The 26713-nt window shown below is 39.2% G+C and overlaps 1 protein-coding gene and 1 pseudogene across 3 annotated transcripts in view; one reads left to right on the top strand and one right to left on the bottom strand.

The window, feature by feature from the left end:
• IDO2 (indoleamine 2,3-dioxygenase 2) overlaps window positions 1-26713 on the top strand; it is a gene marked incomplete at its 5' end in the record, with an annotated part of 56090 nt that overhangs the window by 25503 nt on the left and 3874 nt on the right. Inside the window, 6 exons of one of the 2 annotated variants that reach the window (XM_084231044.1) lie at window positions 3950-4069; window positions 7079-7197; window positions 9271-9285; window positions 9865-9964; window positions 11386-11503; window positions 22998-23049. In XM_084231044.1, coding sequence (XP_084087170.1) covers window positions 3950-4069; window positions 7079-7197; window positions 9271-9285; window positions 9865-9964; window positions 11386-11503; window positions 22998-23049 — 524 coding nt within the window. The remainder of the gene's footprint in view (window positions 1-3949; window positions 4070-7078; window positions 7198-9270; window positions 9286-9864; window positions 9965-11385; window positions 11504-22997; window positions 23050-26713) is intronic. The other variant, XM_084231045.1, reaches the window with a different exon arrangement.
• Window positions 15363-16275, bottom strand: LOC311169841 (DPY30 domain-containing protein 1-like; annotated as a pseudogene). Its single transcript has 2 exons — window positions 16161-16275; window positions 15363-15889 (listed from the first exon to the last, which is right to left on the bottom strand). The product of its transcript is annotated as a DPY30 domain-containing protein 1-like (transcript).

Below are 26713 nucleotides of genomic sequence, written 5' to 3'. Positions count from 1 at the left end.
TTCTGTTTATAAAGTAGAATTTAATGTTACAAAGCCAATATAGTTTAACCAATCGTGGTTTTTACACACTGCTGCCTCAGTTTAAATCTCTCTCATTTGGACATTCTTTTTTTGACGAGACACTTTTTTTTATATTTTAATATAGATTACTTTAAAAGGTAGTTTGCTAGATTAAAACTAAAAAATGAATTACTTTTTATAATATTTTTTGTTTTGTTTTACTTCTACAGGAATAGTGATAAGTAAAACTCGACTTTAATTCTATAGATGAATTATATAGCTTATTGTTCCCTTTTGATGAATGCTGAAAAAAATTCTAAGATAGGAAAATGAATTTAAAATTCAGATTTTATTATTCACCTGTGAGGACAAAAGAAAATACATTATCAGTCAAATAAAAAGAAATAAAGTATAACTTGCACACACTGTCTGAATTGCTGATGAATTGTTCCACAAGCAAAATATAAATCAGAATAAAGGACTCAGAAAAGAGAAATATGAGTATTGTAAATAATCATTTCCAATGTGGGTGTGAAATAAGAATAAAATAATATGTACAGGCATGGGTGCATATACACATTTTTGTGGCCAAAGTGTGTGTGCATGAGGAAGCTGAAAGTCCATATTTTTTTTAACAAGACATAACTGTGTGAAGTTGTACAAATAGCAGAAAATTAAGAAAATTTTCCTTATCAGTTATGACACATTCTAAAAATATAGAAATTGAGACCAGAAGATAGAGACAAGCAGAAACCTTAAAAGAATACTTACAGCCAGATCAAGTATAAATTGAATCTTAATATGTAACAGAGATGCCAAGATGGATCAGCAGGGGGCACAGCAATAGTGGGAGGACTGGTTTCCACACATGGTACATACTACATACATACACTGACTAAAGGACAATTTCTGAATGGTCCTTGGGGTAAATTGGGGTATTTATGATAAACTTTATTTCCTTAAAATAGAATCTCCTTTATCAAAAATGGGTTATAAAAAAATGAAAGGCCAAGTCACAAACTACACTTGATCTTAGCCAAAAGACCAAGAAGGGATCAAGTCACAAAACATTGACACACAAATAAATGAGAAAAAGACTTGTATCCCGAATATAAAAAGTCCTAGAAGTCAGTAAGACACATAACCTAATAAATAGGAAATGTGAAGGGCTAATTGACTTATGAGAGATGCTGACCTTAATTAATAATCAGGAAAATGAAATGAAAACTATTGGAATAACATTTTACAACCACAAAACTGAAAAATATTTAACAGTGTGCGTGACATTACTGGTGTCCTCAAGGATCTCTATACTCTGTCGATGGTATTGTCTTTTTGAAAAACTATTTGCCATTATTTGAAGGGATGCCTCCCTTTTATTTAAGAATTCCATTCTTGTGTATATAAAGACCTATAGCTTCTTGTGCAGGTGCATGCACTGAGAGGTATAAAAAGTATTATTTCTTACAGTGATAGAGAGTTGAAATGATTATAAAAATGAATGAACAGCAGCTGCATGCAGTAATGTGGGTTACTCTCAAAATCATTCAAACTAATTAATACATCACTTAGTAATCTTACATATGTGAACTTTGAACATGAAATGTGAATGCTATTTAAATAGCAAGAAACTAGCAAATACAAAATTTCAGCAAACAGGGACCCCCGAAGAGCATGCAGGTTAAAAAGCCAATGAGAGGCACATAGAGAGCTGCAGAGGTTTTGGTGAAGTTCTATTAAGCTGGTCGTTGGGTAAATATTTGTTATTCCTTAAGCTACAAATAAATAATTCATGAATTTTAAATGTATATGATATACACTATGCACATTATATAATCAATAAAATGCCTTTAATAAAAAATGATAAAATGCCCTTCATGTTCACTAGAAACAATATATGACAAGCACGTTGTCTGTACCGCTGGTGGTTCTAAAGAAATATTCACTCTGTTCATGCTATCAGGGTCATAAAATAGAATGTTTTCCACCAAATTAATACAATGATCAATGGCAAAAGACAGGTAAGAGTATGACTGCTTAAATTACAAACTTTCTGAGAAGTATTTTGTAACATTCATTATTTCAAATATACATATGTTTTGACTCAGCACATTTTTAGGAATATATTCTTGTAGCAATACGACTATAAAGGATATTGATGAATAAAGAAGGGTGCTTAATGCCGCCACCGTAACACCACAGTCAATTTCATTTATTTATTTATTTATTTATTTATTTATTTATTTATTTATTTATTTATTTATTTTTAAAGATTTATTTATTTATGCATACAAGAACTGGGGTACAGGCAAGAGATGCAGGGAGGTGAGAGGATTCACCAGAGACAGAGTGGGGAACAGAACAGGCAGATTGACTGAAACACACTGCTGAGGGGAGCAGCAGCTGAGTCAGGAGAGGTCTGCTGAGCCATGTGGGTTGCTCCCTGGCTGGGCCGGGGAATCAAACTCATGCTGCAGAGTCTGCGCACAGCTCCATAGATTGCGTCTTTACCCCTTGCGTTACCATGGAGGCCCCCACAGTCAATTTGAAAAAGAAGATAATAAAACCTCTATCCCTTTAATACCAACTAATAAATAGAAGTGTTAAAATAAATGAACCATTATCCAGCTGTTAAATAAAATATATAAATGAATATCTCTAGGTCTACCTATATCTATAATGATATCTAGTAGTTAAATGTCATAATAAATAATAAGAATTGCTTTTATAATTCTCAGGCTGCTTTTAAAAATACATTTCTCAGCAGCTGCTGAAAGAAATGCTGCCCTCTACCCGGTAGCGGGGGATGGATTCCTTTGCACAGTCCAGCGCAAGCCGCAGAGAGGGCGGGAGAAGCACCTGTTCCCACTCCGTTGCCTGGAGCGTGAAGGAATGCAAAAGATACTCATCATCGCCTTCTCTTACGCTTAGGATCACGGACAGATCAGGCTGTACCTGGAACTGGGGAGGGCGTGAGGGAAGGAGGAACGCGTAGGAGGATTTGGACACTGGCCCTCAGAGGTTTTTTGCTGTCCTATCAGGGAGGGCTCTTCCTGGAATAACTGAGCAACTGATAATACTACTTTTGACAGGCCTGACAGTAATTAATAATGGGCTTTGCACAGGGTGTTGTTTTCAGTGGGACACCACCTTTAATGCCCCGTTGACAGCAGGACACAGTCATGTGGAAATAAAAGACCAAGTAGGGGTCAAAGGCTGAAGGAGGCGCAGTCCCGTTGAGCTGTCTGCCTCTAGGGATTTGGTCAAATTCCTAATGCCATTAAACCTTGTGATAGTTGAGAATTAAACAGAGAGAGTAAAGACTGCAAGGCAGGCCTGTGATTAGGGTTAAATGATACCAAGAAATCCTCCTTCACAAAAGATGACAAAAGTCCCACTTATTTCATGACAATCCCTTGATTTTAGTCAAAGGAATTAATAATTCTAGAACACTAACCAAACTCACTTCAGTGATAAAGACTAGTGTTAGGGGGGATTTTTGGGCTAAGGGTTAGATGGATACTTCCTTGAGTATATCTTTTTTTTCTTTGAAGAACTGGGGTGTAGGCCACAGGTGAGGCAGGGAGAGGATTCACCAGAGACAGAGTGGAGAGCAGAAAAGCCAAATTTATTGAAATACACTACTGACGGGAGCAGAGAACGCGACAGAGGGGCCTGCTGTGCCATACGTGCATCAGCTCCTTGGCCGGGGAATGGAACTCAGGCTGTACCGGTGATAGTGCTAAGACTTAACCCCTAGGCCACCAGGGAGGCCCCTGAATGTATCTTTTAGAAAACCTTCTATTCTGTGTGGATGTAGCATCTGAGGAGAAATGTGTGCTTTTGGAGCTTCTTCACTGAAACCTGTTCTTTCCTCCCAATGAATCCTACAAGTCACAGAACCCCTATGTCCATCCCCATGCCTTCAACTGGAAATTCTCTTGATTAGATGCCCCTCCTGGACTGCCAGTTCCTCAAGGGTTACCGGGAGCAGCGCCTGGCCCACCTGGTTCTAAGTGTTATAACCATGGGATACGTCTGGCAGGAAGGAGAGAAACAGCCAAAAGAGGTAAGGGACCCCTAGACGCCTGGCTTGTCTTCTGGTGGGTAGACTGTCCCTGGGGTGAGCTTTCTGCTTGCCACTACCCTGCTTCCTGGAAAATGGGTCTTTTCTTTGGGTATCAGTTGAAGGAAGTTGTGAATGAAGGGTCCATTTAAACAGAAGACTTTTTCTTCTGATTAGGAGGTTATTTTTTTTCTTTAGAATGGGTAGCTTTTTCCTCCCTTTCATTAGCTTTCAAAAGTATTTTTGACTCCCTCTCTCAAGAATGTTTGAAGAGTTACATTTGAAGGCAAGTTCTGAGCTCTGAACACTTTGCAATAGTTTACAGTTTATAGCATTTTGTACTCCTATACAATATCTGTTACCCCGGTAGATTTTCACAATTCCATAAGGTAAGTGAGCCAAGCGGTGCCCATTTTACAGACAGCTGAGAATGGAAGTTCAGTACCTTGTTCAAAATCAGAGAGAAAGTTAGTGGAAAATCAAAGGAAGGACTCAGACCTGGTTTCCCTTAATACAGTCTTTTCCCAGAAGCACACATTGACATTTATAGCACTAATTCTTAACTGCTTTTTATAACTGTTTGCTCTCTACTGATTATTAGTCTCTCTTAATACTTTAAATCTCTTCTGAATCTTTGCATAATTCTATATTGTTTCAACCTGAACCTGAGACGTGAAATCTTTAATTTTCCCTAGCCACAGAATAAACAACCACCTACTTACGTTTTTTACACATGTACTTTTTCCCAGAAATCAGAGAGCTATCCTTGTTCTAGAACTTCATAGGTAAGTGAGCAGCCTGTGCCTCTTTGATTTCCCTGGCTGACCTCACCTCTTACTTTGCAAGTAAACACAGGTGAGACTACCTGGGAAGTAAGGAAGGGGTGAAAGAAGAGGAAGAAAATTATAGAAAGGGAAAGCACATGTTTCTAAATGTCTATACATCTAAATTTAAAAAGTTGTGCATCTGATATGGGAAAACTTGAAATGTAGACACAGGACAGAACATCCAAACAGGTTCTCCTGTTCATCTACCTCCAACCCACAATGCTAAACTGGTGGAAGGGGTTGAGAAGGGTGATGGAGATGTGGGGGAGAGGAGAGGAAGTCTCTAACTTCCAGGTATGTCCTTGAACCTCCACATTGCTAGAGAGCTCCCCTCTCCCCATCTTGGCTTAGCTCTTATTTTCTTTGTATCTCCTGCTCTGACTTTTCAGGCAAACAGAATCCTCACCCCTACCCCACTGCCCTTCTTATCCCCTGCCCCCTGAGGAAAGCTGACTTGAGGTTTAATTTTTAAAACTTTTTAAAGCTTTGACCTCCATAAAGAGGTAAAGTAAACTAAGGGAAATTCACAACTGTAAAACAATGAGTTTGGTAGAGGAAATGCAATTCAGGTTGTGAAACTATAACAAGTGATGGGAGGGGCTGTTGAGTTGGGGATAGGCTCCATCTATGGGTGGTGACAAAGGGGTGAGTCAAAAGAAGAACCACCCTGAAAATTCCTTTTTTTAAGGATTTATTTATTTATACATACAAGAATTGGGGTACAGGCCAGAGTTGTGGGGGATGAGAGGATTCACCAGAGACAGAGTGGGGAACAGAACAGGCAGATTGACTGAAGTACACTGCTGAGGGGAGCAGCGGGCGAGTCAGAAGAGGTCTGCTGCGCCACGTGGCTACAGCCATTTGATCCTGGCGGGGATCGAATTCGTGCTGCAGTGGTTGCGCACTACTGCGTCTTAACACCTTAACCCCTTAACCCCTTAACCCCTTGCACCACCAGGGAGGCCCCACCCTAAAAATTCCCCTAGGGAGAAAACAAAAATGAGAGATGAGGATGGTTTCACAAAATGACTGTGCATCTGAGCTGGTTTTCTTTCTTTCCAGAAATCAGAGAGATATCCTTGTTCTAGAACTTCATAGTTAAGTGAGCAGCCTGTGCCTCTTTGATTTCCCTGGCTGACTTCACCTCTTACTTTGCAAGTAAGCACAGGAGAAACTACCTGGAAAATAAGGAAGGGGTGAAAGAAGAGAAAGAAAATTATAGAAAGGGAAAGCACATGTTTCTAAACGTCTGTACATCTAAATTTAGATGCAAGAAAACCAGCTCAGATATATACAATGCTCCATTCAGCCATTTTGTGAAACCAGCCTCAACTCATCATTTTTGTCTCTGGATTAAGCATTTACAGAAAAGTAGTCTCTCAGTCCTTACACTTTATTTTTCTGAGGTCATGTATATGCAATTTTCCATTTTGTATCCTCTGACTTTATTTTAGATTGAAATGCTGTCACAGAGCTCTTCGTTGTTTTCAACCTAGCTGGTCCTATGGAGCCTACAGCTTTTCTGGATTTGAGGGCATATACACAGTTCTTCAGAGTGTTCTTGAAAGTTGGGGGTTGAGTGGGGACTTCTTTGAAGTTGTTATTGTGTTTTATTGATGAAGTGACCAACAGTCTGCTGCCACATAAAGTTAAGTGTCCCAGCCTTCCAAGTCTTCTCTTTGAGTTCACACATATACATGCATCTATAATATATACATGTATATATGTGTATGTGCTTTTACTTTCATACCAACATACAGCTGTATCTATGTGTGTGTGTGGGGGGGTGTGTGTTTGCACATGTGTGTATTTGAAGAGGGAGAGGAGGGTTCTTTTTCCCATTGCTCATCAATTTAGCCCCTAATTCATCCTTATATGGTAATGCCCTCTGTGCATTGCCAATTTTGGCAGATCATTTTAAACTATATGTATATGTGTCTATGTGTCCAATTTTTAATTTTTTACATACATTTCAGATTATGCTCATAAAACAATAGATCAGCAAGATTGTTAACAGAAAAAAATATGGGAGTGAATTAGTGATGTGCAGATCTCACATAAAATTCCAGTTTTTTCCCCAGGTCATTTCTCAACTCAGGATTACAAGATTAGATGACAAAATACTGCTTCCTTTACTGCATTCTTTTTTTAGAACATTCTAAGTATCTGGGTTTGTATCTGAAAGGTTCTGCCACAGAATCTCGCCCTTCCCCTTGCTGAAGTCTCCAGGAGCTTGGGGGTCCCACCTATACTGGCCCACTCTGACTTGGTGTTGGCAAACTGGACTCTGAGGAACCCTGAAAGGTGAGCAAGGACAGCTGGTTTAGTTTGAACAGATGGAAACTCCGTAAGGAGCAGTCTTGTGACTTTTTCTCTTCCTACAGGAAGGTCCAGGTTTTTCCAGCTATTTTGTGATTAGAGATGAGTATCCATATTTATTGCCTGCTTTATGATTTGAAACTTGAGCACAAGTTCAAAAATCACAGTACCCAGAAGTTTCCTCTTTTTTTTTTTTTAAAGATTTATTTATTTATTTTTACAAGAACCAGGGTACAGGCCAGATGCATGGGAGGGTGAGAGGATTCACCAGAGACAGAGTGGGGAACAGAACAGGCAGACTGACTGAAATACACTGCTGAGGGGAGCAGCGGGCAAGACGGGAGAGGTCTGCTCGCCATGTGGGTTTTTCCAAGGCCAGCGGGATCAAACTGGCGCTGCAGAAGATGTGGACAGCTTCACAGCCTTGCGCTCAACTGCCTGTGCCACTAGGGGAGGCCCCAGAAGTTTCCTCTTAACCTATCCTGAATACTTTTATGCAAACCACTTTTTCTGGTTTGCTTTCACAACAGACCTTACCTTTCTCAACCTGACCTTCAATCTCCTACTGATTCTCTGTTGTCATGTCATTTGCTAGTCCCAAACATAGGGTCGCTATTTGAGTCAAGTGGGACAGGAACTTCAATAAGTGATCATATATGATAATCATAAATAAATGATATAGGTGAATTAAGGGTAAATGTTCTAGATATATCACATTTATAATTTGATGAATAATGCTGTTTATTTCAGCTGGGTGACATCACCTCTTTGACAGTTGTACTGGGAATTTAGGCCACTGTCTAATGGAGAAACAGCATGAGTTTTTACAAAGCAAAAACGTCCAATAAATAGAATGGGGGGGGGAATAGATGAATTATTACCTTTCCCTTTGAATGCATTATCACAATCAAACTCATTTCAAGAGATAGTGACTTAGTAAAGAATTATTAAAATAGCTAAAGGGACATTTTTGTTGGATGTGAGGAAGAACTTTCTGAATGTAAGATTTGAGGGTAATCACGGGAACGCCAGAAGAGAGAGCAGGGATGTGCTTTGCAAGACTAAACCCCTGATAAACAACACAGCTCCCAGGACCAGTTTATGTGCCTCTTCTCTCTCTAAGGACCAGCGTTTTATGTTTTCTATAAATTAGTATCTATGGCTAATTCTTCTCTAAAAACAAACTTGGTGATCTTTATTCCTATAAAAAGCTGCTGAATCTGTTTAGAATTGGAAAGAAAGAGATAATAGATACATGTGCAGAAATCATTCTAGTCAAGACATTCAATATTGAATAAGCTGAATTTCTGTTTCAAGGAGAGAAAGGAGCAGGGGACTTTGAAGGGGAAATGGTTGGACTGAGGAAGTAAAAGTACACAAAAAGCAAGTTTCTCGGCGAACGAGCGTGCAGGGCTTAGATTTACCTCAGAGAGGCAGACAGTTCTGGGGCTCAGGAGTTGTTCTTTTTAATGATTTGTTTTGGAGTCTTTTAATATGCCAAGTTGCACGGCGCTAGGTGTTAGGGAGAATTTAAAGAAAGGGTAGCAAAGCACATCCACACTGGTTAATTCACAAGACAGAGGATTGTACAAAAAATGTGAAAGAATGACAAGCAGTAAACCCTTTAAAATTTAAAAAAAAAATTGAATGCAGGCTCTAAAAATTAGAAAAAACTTGCTGAGGGTTGGCACTTGAAGTCGGTGCTAAAAGCTGAGTAGGAGTGGAATAGATAACATCCATAATGACGGTTTGTGGTATCTACAAAAATGAAAAAGGAGTAATTTAATTTATCAGGTTGGTCACAGGCTGGATATGGGGCTGGGAATGAGCAGAAAGTCTTTACAATGTGGGAAATTTACTCAGTGACCCACAGTCTGGATGCAACTTGTGGTTTCTGAGCCTGTCCACAGATGTGTGTGTCTGCTTGTGTTTGCGTGCAAGCATCTGTGTGTCTGCAAGTGTAGAAAGTACATCCTATCCCACTTGACTCAAATCTTACAAATTGATTTGTTCTTTTCTTTTTTTCTTCATGGTTGTCAATAACTGACTTTTGACTAGACCTCTGGAAATCAGGTAAGTTCTCATAAATTCTTCCCCCACATTAGAATCCATCCTAACTTTAAAATTTGACCATGACAAAAAAGAAAGCATATACACTGTATGTATAGTATGCGAAACTATATAAAAATGCATGGAAAAAAAAGACTAGAAAGAAATGTGCCAAAAAAATAAGTGCAGGAATTGACAATGGTTGACTGTGCTTTGAGGGAAATTAGGGGGTTTCTTTATGATAGTTTTCAGGAACATTGTAATGGGGTGTGACTGGCTTTGTGAAAAACCAGCCTTACTTGCCACTTGCTCATCAGCTGTTCCTTGGGAAGCAGGAGGTCGGGGAATAGGGGAAGATAGTCTAGGTCTGTAGGGATCATGCTAGACTTTGAGAATCTTCAGTTTAGGTGGACATGGGCTTGAATATATCCGTTCTCTTTCCTGAATGTCCTGAAGGTAGGTCCTCAAGGGTGTCATGGAAATAAGAAAGTCATTCCCGATTCCTCCTTGGAGTTGCAGTTGCCTAATGCTGAGGGAACCTATGGGCTGTATGTACTCACAGTTTCTAAAGCTCTCTAATTGTGTGCTCATCTCCTTCCCAAGGAACTTGGACACCATTGTCTCCCTACCTGGGGGAGACAGCCTACGTGGTTTTGTTCTGGTGACTGTTTTGGTGGAGAAAGCAGCAGTACCTGGGATTAAGGTATTGCTCACTCCTGGCATTTTTGTTTTTCCTAAATTAAAAATCAGTCTGAGCTTCCCTTCCCATGCAGTCTGTTCCCCTGCAGGGGATTAATCAATGTAGATGAAATAAGGCCGGTCTTTCTTCGTTTAAGTCTGAGAAAAGAGATCTGAGTTCTAGACTACAGAGTTGTCTCCCTCTCCTCAACTCCTATAAAGCTTGGAATTGACATTTGCCCATTCAACAAGCATCCATTGTTTAGGCAATGGAATATTGGTGGAAAGGAAGGAGGGAAGGGAATAGACAGACATTGTCCTGATTCCCACAGAAGCTCATTATCCAGTGTAGGAACATGAATTTATAGGGTACTAAGAAAAAAAAAAAAGGCAGTGTTTTACAAAAAGATATTCAAAACCCAATTCTGATTTAAAAAGTCAGCCAAAGCTTCCCAGGGGAAATGACACCTAAAGTTGTAACTTGAACGGCATATGTTAATTAACAGACAAAGAGATGGAGAGACTGACAGACTGACAGATGTCTTCCTGTCAGAGAAAACTGCTGTGCACAAACTCAGAAGAAAATGAGCCATCATTGAGATTGCTGAGCCATTAGCCCTGGAGACTGTAAACTTGAATTTCATCAGGGATCAGGCAGATAACAGAAAGGTCAAGTGCAAGACATAAAATAGTGAAGAGATCGGTGATCAACTAAAGAATTCAAATCTCACCTAAAGATTTAAGTTAGGCTTATGTCTTCTCACCACCTTCCCTGAAAAATATATTTTGAGCACTTACTGTGGTCTCAGTAAGATGGCCGCTGTGGCATAACTATCGTAACACCTTCTTTCACTCCCAAAAGAGAAATAATGTGGTCATTTCTCATCAGAGTGCTGAGTCCATTGAATAACACAGAAGAAAATATTGGTCTTCCAAACATAGCTCAGAGAAGTTAGAAACTGCTAAAGACAAGGAATGTTTTGTGATGGAGGAGTCTCAAAGCTGAGGCTTCAATAAAACCTTTCTGAATTAATGGGAGATAGTTTAAGAGTGAAGCTGGCCTACTTTGAGATGCAGATGTAGAATAATCATAATGTGTGATAAATCCACAAGGAAAAATTAAAATGATAATGTTAGTCCCTGAGAGGTAAATGACTAGCAGTAGGTAGAAAGATCCAGAAAAAAAAAATACTTAAAACTTTAACTTAAAATATAAGAGAGAGTTCTCTGGGGTACACCCAGAGAGATTTTGGCTCTCAGAGAATCTAGTTTAGGAATGCTCTCAGGAGGGGTGGGGGGGGGGGGCTCTGCAAATAGTCCAGCCGTCAGCGTGGTGCTATTGCCATGCTACCCACAGCTTTGTGGCTCATCCCACTTACTCCATCCACTTACTCCATAGACTTTAGGCAAATGCTGATGAATTAACTGAATGGATCTCCTTCCCAGGCAACTGTTCAGGCAGTGAATGCCATCGTGCAGCCCAGCCAAGACTCCCTGCTCCCAGCCCTGCAGCAACTGAAACTGTCCATTCAGGACATCACCAGAACCTTAGGACAAATGCATGGTATGGGCCTCTTGAAACTCAGGACTTGGGGAAAATGGCCTGCAGGTAGAGAAATATCCACAAGATGGCGCTGGTGGGTTAGCTTTGTTTCAAGGTAAACTTGCTATTTACGATAGTGGAGAAAGATGTCTGTCTCAATTTGTAGGTTTGTGCTTTACATTTTCTTGTGATTATGGTAGTTCCTGTTCTTTGGAAGCAGTATATTCTTTTGTATGATGAGGTCCTGCAGGGCAGAACCATACCGAGTTGTCCTTACATTCTCTTTCACCTTTTCATTCTGAGATAACTAACCTTGCCTTTCCACCTTATCTGAGGGGCCTTGCAGAGCTCCTGCCCTGTGGGTAGTGCAGGGATAAGCCAGCATAGGTGTGTTCTGTTAGCGATTACAACTTATCTCAGTGACTACATTCCTCTTCCAATGCCTGGGCAACTCTTCAATTTCTTGTCTGAAGTACATGAGAAATGTGCCTGGTGTTTGTTCAAGGAAGGTACAGGAGAGGGGTGTGAGCTGTTTAACAAGGAAAAGCACACAACTATTAATTTCCCTGAATCCTGCTTCTCTGAAAGGGTTTCTGACAAAAGAGGGTGTTTATGGGAAACAGGATAAGAGGGAAGAAGAGTGAGGTCAGTTGGTGCTCAGCATTATACTGCCTTTTAGTAAGAAAGCAAACAATAAATTTGCCACCTCGGACTGTATTCGTCCATCTGAAGTCATACAGTCGTGTGTCATTACCATCCAGCTTCCCTGTTTTACATTTATATTCTCATTTTCTCTGTTTCCCTGAATTGTAATTTCAAAGTCCTTCTGATCACATCTCCTCCCAAACAAGCTCTGCACACTTTTTTTTTTAAAGATTGATTTATTAATGCATACAAGAGCTAGGGCACAGGCCAGAGGTGTCTGTGTGGGGTGGGGGTGGGGGTTGAGAGAATTCACCAGAGACAAAGCAGGGAACAGAACAGGCAGATCGACAGAAGTACCCTGCTGAGCGGAGCGGTGACCGAGACAGGAGAGGTCTTCTGCCCCATGTGGGTAGCCCCCTGGCTGACCAGGGATCGAATTCTGCTGCAGAGGCTGCAGACAGCTTCACAGGCTGTGTCTTAACCCTTGTGCCACCAAGAAGCAGATGGATTTTCACTTTGCCAGGACACTGAGTTTATTACCCAGATACCAAGACCACGAGAGATACTCACAGGGTCTCCAGGTTTACGAATGAACACATGTGGGTAGTTTGGAAGGCCACTTGAGGCCCTCCACCTTGTCACAGTGTGCGCTACAAGAGGAAGGCATGTGCTCCTGTTTAGTTTCATTTTCAGAGTCATTTCTTTGTCCCAGCCCAACCCGAAGTCGTTGGGTTGTCCTCTGCAGGAGGTCTGATGGTCAGGCACAATGCCAGAGCTACTTCTCTTGTTTCCTCCAAAGGCAAATTCTCACACACAATTTATTTGAATGGTTTTACTACTAGTCACTATAGTGATATAAATTAATGTGCCAGACTGCATTTGTCAAAGACAACCACAAGGACCTCTTTCTTCCCACATGCTCCCTTACAAAGCAACCTGGATATTCTCCCGTTGTTTGTAATAGAGGTGGGCTTGTAATGGCCTGGAACCAGGGAAATGCAGTAGAAGAGAGTGCAACTTCCAAGGCAAGGCTTCCACCTTGAATACTGAGCCACCATGGAAAAAGTCCAATTCCTCTGAGGCCAGTGTGCTGTGGCAGTTCACCACAGTTGTGTGTACCCCACTGGCATCTGGCCAGGTGTCAGATGAGCTTTGGATGACTCCTGGTACCTACCTTCAAATTACCCTCAGCCTCCAAGTCTTCTCAGTTGAAGACCCAAACACAGTGAAGGAAGGACAAGCCTATGTTTAGTCTAGAGTCCTGATCCACGGAATTTATGTGCATAATATAATTGTGTTATGCTGCTGAGTACCTCATGTTGTCATAGTAACCAGAAAAAAAGATTATAGAAATAATAATTATTGAAAATTTCAGGAATCATACAATTTTTGTAGTCATTGTTTCTGTTCTTAACTTTCTTCTGCATGACTAACAAGCTCAGCTGCTCTTCTTCCTTCTGCTTTTATTTTCAAAAAAAAAAAAAAAAACCCCACATTGCCCTTTCTGAGTCTAGTGGTAGCAAGAACCCTGAACGCTGCCCTCTTACTCTAGGAATACCTTCTGTCCAGGCACTTAGGGCACATGGCAGAGGAGAAGACACCCTTTATTTTCAGGTTGCAATTAGCATTTCTGAGAACCATTATGCAAAGACCTAGTCAATAATTTTTGCCTACTTCACACTTTTCACAGTTCTCACCATCGACTGGTAAGTAAAGGCACATTCTGTTCTATTTTCATGTCCTGCCTCCTCTTGCAGCTAAAGTTCCTATCACACTAGGCACGTGAACAGATGGTGTCAACACAATAGCCTGTTTTGTGCTGATGTGGTCACCTGTGGGATCTGTAAATGGCTCTTCTTTTCCTGATGGTTACAGGGATCCAGGTTTGAGCTTTTTTCTCCACTGGGTGCATTTTCAGATTTTCAAGCATCCGGATTAAATAAGCTTGTTTTTCAGCCTTTGTATTAATAATTTTTGTTTTCTGAGAATTAACTTTCTCCTCGGATGCATTGAGGCAATTTCTCTCCTAAAAGCCTTGAAAACTTTTGTATTTCCTTATGAATCAACACAAAATTTCAAGCTTTTGCTTATGTATTGGTGGCAACAAGAAATTTTTTTAATTGAGGTAGCATGAGTTTATAACATCTAGAGCTCAGGTATACAGACATATATCAACATCGATATATATTATACTTCCTGATGCTAGGCACCAAGAGTCTCCTTTCCACCCATCATCATACACAATTTATCTACCTCATTGCATAGAGAAAAGGAGTCATAATGTTTCTTTCTAACAATCAGATATATGTTTAAATCAGATTTCTAAGTTTTCTTTTCTTTTTAATTGCCGCATTGGTTTGCCCTACTGTACGGATTTCAGGAGTATAGCTTCTCTCCTCTGTAAATGTATATGCCACACCACACCTCCTACTGACGTTTTATTTTAAGACCATTTAACATTATCCAGCTGATCGCTTTTCCCTACTTCTTCTTTCCCCCTCCCCTCTGATCGCCACCATTTGGTTGTCAGGGTCTAAGCATTTGTTTTGTTTTATTTGTTTTTGTTCATTTGCTTTGCTTCTTTATGTCCCACATGAGTGAAATCATCACATTTTCTTAATCAGTAAATTCGTGCCATCCCCTCTGATTAGTTCACTTAATTTTGTCTAAATACTTTTCCTACTTAGCTTGTGAATTTATTTTGTCTAAACCCAATGGGAAAATAATGAACACTAGAGTTTTTCTATGCTAAATTCCATATGATATGGTCATGCTCACATTTCTAGAATTGTATTCACTCATGGATTAGTTACAGACAAGAACCTGAATACTCCCAAGTCATCTGGGCCACCATCTCTTACCTTAAATTCTGTTTTATTATATCAGTGCATCAAGTTTGCAAGCATTCAATGTATGTTGAATTGGTTTCAGAAAACCAATTCTTAAAATATAGAAGAGTTTCATAAATTTTCAGACAATTTCTTAGGGATATAGGAAAGACTTGAATCACCTATGATACATCAAAAATATCTAGGAACTCCCTGTTGGTACAGGAGGTTAGAGCACAGCACTATGGAGTGGTCCGCAGACTCTGCAGTGCGTGTTCTATCCCCGGCCAGGGAGCAACCCACATGGCGCAGTAGACCTCTCCTGTCTTGCCCGCTGCTCCCCTCAGCAGTGTATTTTGGACAGTCTGCTTGTTCTGTTCCCCACTCTGTCTCTGGTGAATCCTCTTACCCCCAGCATCTCTGGCCTGTGCCCTAGTTCTTTTTTTTTTTTTTTTAAACTTGAAATAAGCAGAAAAATTTATTACTCTTGGGTTGGTTGAGACTATAAATCTTTATCAATGTTTAACGCAACATTAGATAGCATCGGCTCATCAAGATCCTCCACTCTGCTCAAGTTAGGCGCCCCATATCGGTCGCTAATTTCAGCTAGCGTTTTGCCTGATTCCTCTAAATGGGGAGCATCTTCACCCTTAACTATATTTTCCATATTCATTCTTGCCTCCTTCTCCATTATTTCTTCTATTTTCTTTAATTCTTCTATTCTCGCTCTCTCTTTTTCTTGCATTTCCAGCTCTAGCTGGAAGGTCAGTTGTTGCTCCTGAAACCTAAGCTCCTCTGCTTTGAGCCTCTCCATAATTTCCTGCTCCATTAGAGCTATTTCTCTTTCATGTTTCAACTCCACCATTTCCTTTTTTCTCTTGCTTGCTCTGCGGTACATTTTCTTTATACTTGCAAAGCCACAATGTTAAATATTCTTTTTTTTAAATTTTTTTTAAAGATTTATTTAAATCTTTAAAAAAAAAAAAAAAAGCACTGGGTACAGTCAGAAGTGCGGGAGGGTGAGAGAATTCACCAGAGCCAGAGTGGAGAGCAGAGCAGGCAGACTGACGAAGTACACTGTGGAGCAGCAAGTGGCAGGAGAGGTCTGCGCACCATGTGGGACCCTCGCCCAGTTGCCTGGAATTGAACTGGCGCTGCAGAGGCTGTGGGCAGCTTCGCAACTCAGCGCTTAACCGCTGTGCCACCGGGGAGGCCCAAAGCTAAATATTCTATTGGATCCACTGGAGGAACTTTTGCCACTTCTGCAAGACCCTGCGTTAGACATGCCCCGAGGTGCTTTTGAAGATATGCTGACTCCATTCCTAATTCTTATACACAAATTTGGATGTGTCTCTCACCCACATCTGTGTCAACCTGTCCAGGACCAAAAGGCAAGCGCAGCTTGTCTCTGCTCCATGTGCCTCCTCCACGTCTCCTTCTGGCTCTCCATCCTGCTTCGTTCCTTTCTGTACCCTGGATCTTGTATGCATAAATAAATTAATCTTTAAAAAAAATCTTTAAAAGCCCACAATAATTATTTTGCTTTATATGGTTAAGATTCATTGCGACTTGCTAACATATTTAAAATCTTTGCTTTTTTAGTTCTTTACACACATTTCTTTTGCCTGATATTTCTAGATATTTCTCCTAGGGAGGGTCTGCTTCTGGCAAACTCTCATGTGTAAATTGCCTGTTTCACTCGAGTTCCTGAAAGACATTTTTGCTCACAATTTTGTCTTAGATGTTGAATAGCTCGGTACATTATTTTCTGGTTTCCATTGTCACTTTTGAGATATGATCTGTCAGCTGTCACTTGTTCAGAGGCAATCTGTCCCCACCCCCCCACCCCTATCTGCCTTTTAGAATTTTTCCTTATCTATCTTTTGTGTTATTCACTTTATTTTACTTAGGCTTCATTCTTCCATTTTAATTAATATTGTTCACCACTCTGGAAAGACCTCAGTCATTAAATCTTCATAAATTGCTTACATCACTTTCTGCTTCTCTCTTACTGGAACTTTAACTGAGAACATTACACCTTACAACTCTCTTCTGTTCTCTTGAAGTCTTGCTGTTATTTTACATCTCTATTTCTCTGTGCTGCATTTGGAATAAATCCTTCTGATCTAATTAATTGATCTTTTCTTCTCATCAACTGCTCCCAGTCTGCTGCTGAATATATATGCATTGAGTAGGTTTATTTTATTTTTAATTTCTTAAAGTTTTATTACTTTTTAAAATCTATTCAATTTTTTGTAATTTTCCATTCACTATATTCTCAAGTTTGCTTTTGGTTTTCATTCAAAAGAGTAAGATTGCATTCTTTTGCATGCTTGTTTTTTTTTTTTTTCCCAGTATGCGATGCTCATTGTCCTTGAAACATCATTTTTTAGGCAATATTTGGGAACTAGGACAAAATATTTTTATATGGTTCTTTCTGGTTCTTGGTGATACTGAAATCCTGAACCAATTCTAATCAAGTTCCACAAATAAGGGCCATGTACAAATTAGCCAATTGAACTTGGGCTGAAATTTAAAAAAAAAAAGATGGTCACAAATTTGCTGAAGCAGATATTTTTTAAAGATTCTGCTTTGTTCACTACCAAAGCAACCTTAATTTTGTCTCCTGCAGGAAGTTAGAGTGGGGTGGGAGCTTTGTTTCATTCAGATGTTGAGGGTAGAGACATTGGGGTTCCCAGATTAATATGTGGAGGGCTTCATGTAATTTTTTTCACTATGCCCAGGACTGGGGCCTCCTGCTGCCCATACTGTATGGAGAAGCCACCCGAACAAGAGCCCAGGTGCACCTGGCTTGGTCAAAGCCTTCAGGAAACAAATACTACCACGTGTGCTTCTCTGGCTGCTGGCTCCCTCGGGGTCCTATTCTCCCTTAAGTTTGGCCTGTTGGTTTCTTGCTGCCTTTTGTGCTTTTTGATGCCTTTAAAGTGTTTTCATATTTTATCCAGGTTGTTTTATTTTTCTTTTTTGGTTGTTTTTAGTTGAAGAATGAGTCCAAGTATTATAACAGTCTATTACCACTAAATTATGCTCTCCTTCCCTTCCTTCCTTCCTTCCTTCTTTCTCTTCTTTTAAAATTGGGATCAGCAGATACTGGAGTCTAATAAGAAAATACTTTATTCTGATCTGTTTCTAAAGTTGGCAACACCAGTCTTAGAAGATGAACAGGAGACATCAAGGAAAAGGATTGGGCATTGGCAGATTGATATGATCAGGAGCAGAAGGAGGTGCCGGGGATGTATATATGATTTCAACATTGGTCTGAAAAAAATCATGGTGCCTCTGGCAAAGACCTACTATTTGGATGGCTCAATTAATTTCTGCTTGATTTCTAGAGCAAATAGGGAGTACCAGGGAAGAATAATGAACTTTCTTTCAGACACGTCACATGTAAGGTGATGGTGAGATGTCTGTGGAAACATACGCTTTAAAATGGGAATTACATGAAAAGAGTACATTTTGGTGTTCATTGACCTTGAGTGTATAACTCAACTATGCATCTACAATGCTTTGTTTTAGGTGTCAGAGGTAGAGTATTGGCTGTGCTGTTTTCCTGAATGGGAACATAATCAACATTGATAATGAAATATGCAAACCCTGCATTAATTCTGAATCTGTATTTTTACAGTTCTGACCCCCAGGCAGGATTTGCTGACTTTTGTTTTGTATAAATGTCACTTGACAGCACAAAACCTAAATCCTTACTCCTGAAAAGTTTAAAAAGCAAATTTCCTTAGGTTTTCCAAACAAAATAAAAATAATGCTTACCACACAAAGTTTTCATGACCTGAATATATTCGTAAGCTAATCAAAAACACATTATGTTTCTCTTGAGATTCACTTGGAAGAGGGATCTTAAGAAGATGTTTTGTTTGCTGAACAACAACCGAAATGTTGGAAGACGTATAGCCAGGCGCTAAATGAACCGGGGCTTAGCCATCTGGGCGGAGACTTCCATCAGCAGGACCATTTTCTCACTCCGTCACATGCCAGGAAAAGGAGCGAACTGAACTCAGATCTGGCTTTAGATCTTCTGTGTTTTCTGTAGGATCATGTCATGGTCACCAGCTTTTAGGAATTACCTTCTTAGCCAAAATGTACACACATTAGACCCAAATGCAAGAGTGCTTATGTGGTTCTCAACCCTCAGAAGCCCCACATTGTTAGAGAAGGAAGTTCTGTCTTAGGTGTTCCCTGAACAGTGTTCAGAGTCAGTGCCTAAAATGTATTCCCTACTGAGTTGCTGGAAATTTCTCCCAGACAAGTCAGCTTAAGGAAAATTAAAAGACCATTAGATTCAGAATCAGAAGATTGGATTCTAGCTGTGACTCTATTAAGAGCAACATAATCATACTATTCTGGGCCCAAATTCTTTTCTTTTTAAAATAATATACTTAATGTATACACAATATAAAATTGAACATGTTAACAATTGTAAAATAAGCACCCTAATATCCAGCTCACACATTAAATAGATTATTACCCAAAACTTCCAAACCTCCACAATTTCATTCCTCTAAACATTTCTTCTAGTGGCTGTCATCCTGATTATATTAATTAATCTCTAACTTTTTAATAACTTCATTGTTTAAGAAGTTATTATAAAACAGCATATTATTTTGTCTTGTATGTTTTTGAACTTTATATACACAGAATTCTTGTGTATATTTTCTTCCTGCAATTTACCTATTGTAGTAAATGTTAGGGATTTTGGTCATATAAATATAATTCATTGTTTTTTCTCTATAGATAATCTTTTCTGTTTGATGCCACCTGCTGTTGACTCTTTCTACTGCATTTTTCATTTTATTCATTGTGTTTTTCAGCTCCAGAAATTTTTGGGTTCATTTTTATGATTTTTTTCTCTGTTAAACTTCTTATTTTGTTTATGCATTTTTTAAAATTTCATTTAATTATATTTCTGTTTCCTTGTAAATCACTCGGCTTCCTTAAAAGAGCTATTTTGAATTTTTTATGGGGCAAATCACATAGCTACATTTCTCTGTGGTCATTTATTAGAAAATTATTTTATTCTTCTGATGGTGTCAAATTTTTTTTCCACATTCCTTGAAGTCTTGCACTGCTGCCTTCATATCTGAGGAAGTATCGATTCTTCCAGTCTTTACTAGTTTTGAGAAAGAACTACCTTCTATCGTCTTGGTAGGGATTCTGAGGCTTTTTCAGACTTTTTATGGACATACCTACTCCTCATTTCTTTCTTGTGGCAAAATTCTTAGTTTTTTATGCCGCCTTCTTTTGATCCTGCAAAGCCAGGCTGTGTGCTGCCAGCCTCCCTTTTGCTCTCTCTTGGTCAACATTGAATGCTCAAATTTGTGTTTCTTCTCAGGTCTGCAGAGGCAGAACAGCTGTCTGCCTGCCTCACTAGCCATCTGCAAAGGCTTGCTCTTGCTGCATTCAGGAACACACATCAGAAACCCATCATGGCTGGAGAGGTGAGGTGCCCAGGGTGCTAGTGGCACCCATGGGCTAGATGGTGGATCTGCAAGCAAGGAATCACCAACAGCTCATGGTCAGGCTTTTGGCTGGCATCTGCAATGCAGTGAGTGAGGTCTGCATCCCCTTGCAGTCCTCCAAAAGCCCTGCTTGCCACCCTCCCAGCCACCTTAGAGTGCACCTCAGTATTCTACATGGAATGAGAAAGAAGCTCATCCCTTAGAAGCGTTCCTCGCATCTGGGAAGCCAGGTACACTTCTTCTTTACCCCAAATCACATCGTCATGTTTCTAGATATTCTTTTCTGCCAGACAGCCTGAAATTTATCCAGATAGAAGTCTTATTTGGATATGCTTCTACTCTTATATTGCTAGAGTTTTCTTGTCCATAAACATGGATAGTTTTTCTATGACTTTTTAAATTTTCTTCAGTTTCTTTCAAGATAAGACGCTTAGATTCCATTCCTTGCTCTAGTCATAGTTACTGTGTGTTTTATTTCTAGTGATATATCATTAGCTAACTCCTAATTATTAAATACTGGTTTTTAAAATTAAATTGACAGTTCAGGGCCTCCCCGGTGGCGCAGCAGTTGAGCTCTGGGTTGCAGAGCTGCCCACAGCCTCTGCAGGGCCGGTTCGATCCCCGGCTGCTCCCCGGCCACCGGAGGAGGGTCCCACATGGCACGCAGACTCTCTCCTGCCACCCGCTGCTCCCCTCAGCAGTGTACTTCGGTCCTTTTGCCTGCTCTGCTCCCCGCTGTGGCTCTGGTGAATTCTCTCACCCTCCCGCGCTTCTGACTGTACCCAGTGCTTGTATAAATAAATAAATAAAATCTTTAAAAAAAATAAAAATTAAATTAAATTGACAGTTCAATAACTCTTGGGCGAACACTTGTTAATTCTTATTATTAGCTGCAGGTTATATTTTTTTTAATGTAGAAATCATATCATTTGAGAAGAATATTTTATTTCTTCATGTACATATAGCAGGTCTTCGAATATGTTTTGTTCATCATTCTTTTGTTATAACGTTGATGAGAAAAGTGAATCTGGCCTTCACCCAACAAAACAACATTATTCAAGAAACTTAATTTGTTATATGTCACTTTTCTTGAAGTTAACATTTCTAAGAACTTACTGACAAAATTAAGTGAGCTCTTACTATACTTAAAACTTACATTTCTTTATAAACTTTTTTTTATTCTTCTGACTAGGACTTCTAACATAGTGTTCAATACAAGTGCATTGATCAACAAGTGTTTGACTCCACATGTTAAAAATCTCCTATTTAATATTTTAACATTAAGTATGATATGTACTTTCTATGGATTCATTTTATCAGTTCACAGGTGTTTCTTTCTGTTCTGAATTACCTAAAGATTTTCATTTTAATCATCAATGGATTTTGTTACATCTGTTAAAATTTGTACATCAAAAATTTTCACATTCATTGAAATAATCTCTTACTTTTCTTCCTTAAATGTGGTAAGCTATGAAATTATTGCAAGTCATTGCTCCTTCGGCAAAGTTGTTACACATTTTATAGAATTTCTGTGAGAACAGAGATCCAAATGGGAAACTTATAAAAATGGAATCCAGAGAAAAATCCAGCAAAGGGAGCATTGTCACAGAAGAGCAGAGAGAATGTGACACCCCTGGCAGGGACCACCATGTGACTTGGAAGACAGGAGTTCCCTGCGCCCATGCGACTTCCGAGGAAATGGAAGGAGGGCCGGAGACTGTGGATGGATGTAGAAGGGGGCAGCTGACAGAACAGTTTCATCATTCTGTAGGTCTTATAAAAATGAAAAACAACAAAGTTTGTTGTTGACAGAAATCTGGGGAAGAGAAACACGCCAGGTCACAGAGTTCATGGAAACCCTATTATATGAAAAAAAGAACCACCTTCAAATGTTGATGAAAAGAAATGTAATGTAAATGTGAAGATGTGCTTCCTTATCCACAAATCCACAAACTAGAATTATCCCCAAGAATTGGCTTATATACCAAAATAGCTGTGCAGATTAATGAATACAGCTAAACATGCACTAAATGGCAAGATTAAATGTCCTTGTGTCTAACCTGGTGTGGCAATGCCCAGACAAGAGATTCTCAACAACTCGGCTCTGTCGTCTATACACAACTTCACTTGAACATGGATGACATTAATTTTCCTCTCTTGCAAAATCCCTCAAGAGGTGATTCGTTCTCTTCACTTCTTTTCTTTCCACTTCTCACTTCCCACATTCTCTGAAACACCCTGTCTATTTCAAATAATGCTTTTAAAAAGATGGCCTTGATCTTGCTTTTTCGTTCTTGTTATTAAGTACAGAAAAGCGAAGCACCACAAATAGAAAAGGGCAGCATTTGGAATAGTTTAAAAGTTTTGTAAGCACTAACAAAGGGGGCTGTAGAAGAGAACATTCCATCCCCCTGTCCTGCTGCTTTCATTCCAGGTTTCCGTGCAGATCAGATAGAGGCAGCAGCCCCAGGAGAGCGGCGGGTCCCATACACATGTAACCAATTGCTTATTTTGCCTGTAGTAAAGTTCACATTTTGATTGCTCCTCCAGATTATGTAGATCCAGACATATTTTATGCAGTCATCCGGATCTTTCTCTCTGGGTAAGTATAGTTCATCTGTTTTTCTACATGAGGCCTCTGTAGCATTTTCCAAATTTATAAGGAAGGAACAGGCAGAAGCTCCCTAAAGTAAGAAACACATTAAAAACCCTTGCTAGCAAAGTAAACACCATATCCATTCTTGGGTAAAGTAAGTGGGAACCATGTGCATGACGAATAATGTTGAGGGTTGAATATCTAAGTTTCGAGTAATTGTCCTTTAAGCTGTCCTATTAGATCCATTTGTCTTTACCTTTCTTAATGACAGAAAAAGAAAAGTCCAGAGTGCTCCTCACCAAGCTACATCATTTATGTCCATGCATTAAAGCAGATGAAAGCACAGACAGTAGCTTCAAAGCTTTTATCTAACATTCCTGGCACAGCTACCCCAAGCTATTTTTTCATATTACTGGGTACTCTCCTCTGTGACATGGCATGTGAATTTTCCAGATAGAAAGAAAACTCTATTCTTAGATATATTTCTTCTTTTACATATACTAGTTATACATTGACATGCTTTAATCCAAATACTTTTCTATTCACATTAACAGAGAAATTCAGTTTGTTTTAATGGCAAAAAGCAGAGAAAGTGGGTGGAGGATGTAAAACAAGCGAAATATACATCTTGTCAACCATCTCAATAACTAGGAGATGCTTGAGTTGCTCTCGATAGAACTTGACTGTGTTCCTGGATACAGCAAGAAACATGCCAAGTACCAGTATCAATAGTCATATTGATTTGACAGTAGATTTAGTAGTATGTTCTATTGGTGCAAGAAATGAGTGACAACATATACTAAGTACTCTAGATTGGTTAGGACATGGTGTGGACAGTCTAAGGGTGAGTCAGCCTGGTGAGAGGCTTTTTGTTGTAGGGGCTAGTGTGTGGAAGCAAGGAGGATTCCAAAGAATGACCTGAGTGTAATGGGGACCTAGTTTATGGTGACAAAGGAAAAAGAGGGGGAAGTGTATAGAAAAGTAATTAGCAGCATGCTTCAGAATTTAGATTTTCCCTGTGCACCTTGATCTTGTCACTCCTGAAACCCTCCCCAGAGAGATTATTTGTCCTTTAACTCTTCTTGGACTCCGTAGTTTTTGCATGCTAGTCAAGATCAATACAAGATATGATTCTAGAATAGATTTTCTAGCAACAAATATTTAGCAAAACATGCAGCTATGCTTTGGCAGAATTAGACAATGGGATACAAGGGTCACTTTTAAAATATTTTAAATGGACCAGAATTTACAAGCACTTAATCCTGAAACATCTCTCCATGCTTCCCTTTGCTCTCTAAGTTTGTGTCAGTTTTCCATTGTTGCTACAAATATAACAGTTCAAAACAACACACATTTATCATCTCACACATCTGTGGATCAGAAGTCTAGACAAGCTTGACTTGACTTTCTGCTAAGGGTTTCAAAATGCCAAAGTCAGGCCCTCTGGGCTCTTATTGTAGTATATGGGGAAGAAGTCACCTCCAGACTCATTCGGGTTGTTGGCAGAGTTTAGTTATCTGTGGCTTGGTAACTGAGGTCTCTATGTCCTTGCTGACTATCAGTCTGAAGTGTTCTCAGCTTCCAGAGACCTCCTGCATGCCTTATCATGTGGCTTCCTTTCCCTCTACTGTTGTTTCTGTGACTTCTCCTTCTACCACTAGCAAGAAAAATCTCTGCTTTTAAGGTCTTATGTGATTATATTCAGATCATATAAATACAGGATAATTCACTGTATTAAGGCAATTAATGAGTGATCTTAATTACATCTGCAAAGTTCCTTCTTGCCTCAAAATGTATCACATTGACAAACATGGTCTCTCATAATATTAACAGTTCTAGAAATTAGAACTGGAATCTTGGCACAACATTCTTAGAATGCTTTGTACTATAAGATCCTCCAAGGAATAAATCAATGATACTTTTCCTTTCTATCACAGGTATCTGATAAGATACTGTATATTCTAAAATATACACCGTATATTCTAAAATATACACCGTATATTCTAAAATATACACTGTATATTCTAAAATATACACCGTATATTCTAAAATATACACTGTATATTCTAAAATCATTGTGATAGGATGAACAGCAGAGGTGACTTTGTTTTCATTAAAATAAATTCTGGGTCAGTAACTTCTAATTTTATCTATGATCTACATAAATGCCTCCCTCTGTTTCTAACCCTCAAAAATATTTCCCATGTTGCTAAACAAAGTGACCAGTACCAAATCCCAAATGTTTTGATAAGTGATTATAGTCAAAAACATCTGGATTGTTGAGAATTCCCAATAGGGTTATTTTTGAAAAATAGAAATTTGTTCCTGTGTTCTTGATTTATCCTATATTTAATTATTATTTTTTCCTTTCAAATATTTTTTATTTAGGAGAGTTGAGTGATTTCACATTATTTAGGATAATGGAGAGATTTCATCTTTCAACTTTATATAAATGGAGCATTTCCCACTCGAATATCTAAGGGAAGCAATCAACTATTCTGGAAAAAATATTTCTTTTTTGGTGGTGTTCAAACCTCCCCTTTTCTTAGATTTGCGAGAAATATGTTACAAAAAAAAGGCTAAAAATAATTAGCCTACAGAGATTTGAAAGGAAAATAATTCCATTCCTTCACAAACAATTCATCCTGAGAATGCATAAGAGCAACACTGGGACTATTCAGAGACACCCGATTTCCCTCCCTCAACTAATCTCTTCCTAGTGGGAAAATACAGTTTTTGAAAGTAAAGACTCCCCTTTCCAATTTTTGGGTTTCATGCCGGTCTTTTTTTTTATCACCTTCAATGTGACTTCAACATAGTCACTTCAGGCCGGGCATTGATGTCTCTTGCCCATTTGAACATCTGATGGTTCTTTTAAGCTACCAAGTCCTTTCAAGAAGTACACGTAGGTCTACACATTCTGGATATGAAATATATAATTACAGAATGCTGTCCTTATTCATTCATTTATCAAATGGCTAGTGAGTGTTTACCATATTCCAGACACATTTCTAGATACTGAGAATGGAATAATAAAACAATAACTTCATTCCTGTGCAGTTTAAATGGGAGATTGATACTAAATGCACACATGTAACAAAAGTGAGTATGATGCAATATATGTTACCAAAAAATGCAATATAGAGAAATGTAAATAAAGTAGGATATAAGGTGTTATGGAGTATTAAGAGTGGTGGCTGATGTTTCTTATTTATTTACTGTGATATGGGAATGCCCTACTTCGAAGTGACCTATAAGCAGGTATCCAAACGAGGCAAGAAGTGAGCTTCCCAGATTCCTGTTCCAAGCATAAAGAACAGCAATTATAGTGACCCTGTGGCGGGAACATATTTTTCAAAGAGGAAATGCTGCAGAAAAGCCAGCGGGACTTGAATGGAGTAGGAAGAAAATGAAAGAGCTTGGTGATAACAGAGACCAGGTCTTGTGTGGCCTTGCTGGCTTCATTTCTGAGTGAGATGAGTAACGCTGGCATGTTTTGAGAATGGCATGAGCTGTCCTAAATTTCAAATAGATATTCATTAATGAAAACCATCGAATAGCCATCCCTAAACAGCCACACACACCCAAATAAACTACCCAACTCCTTATAGCATTTCCTACCTGAGGGAAGTATTTAAAATGCCTTGAACAGCAAATTGAGCAGTTTGTC

This window comes from Talpa europaea (assembly GCF_964194135.1).
Source record: "Talpa europaea genome assembly, chromosome: 4".
NCBI classification, from domain to species: domain Eukaryota; kingdom Metazoa; phylum Chordata; class Mammalia; order Eulipotyphla; family Talpidae; genus Talpa; species Talpa europaea.
Note: the sequence above shows the minus strand (reverse complement) of the source record. Positions and strands in the feature narration are given on the sequence as shown.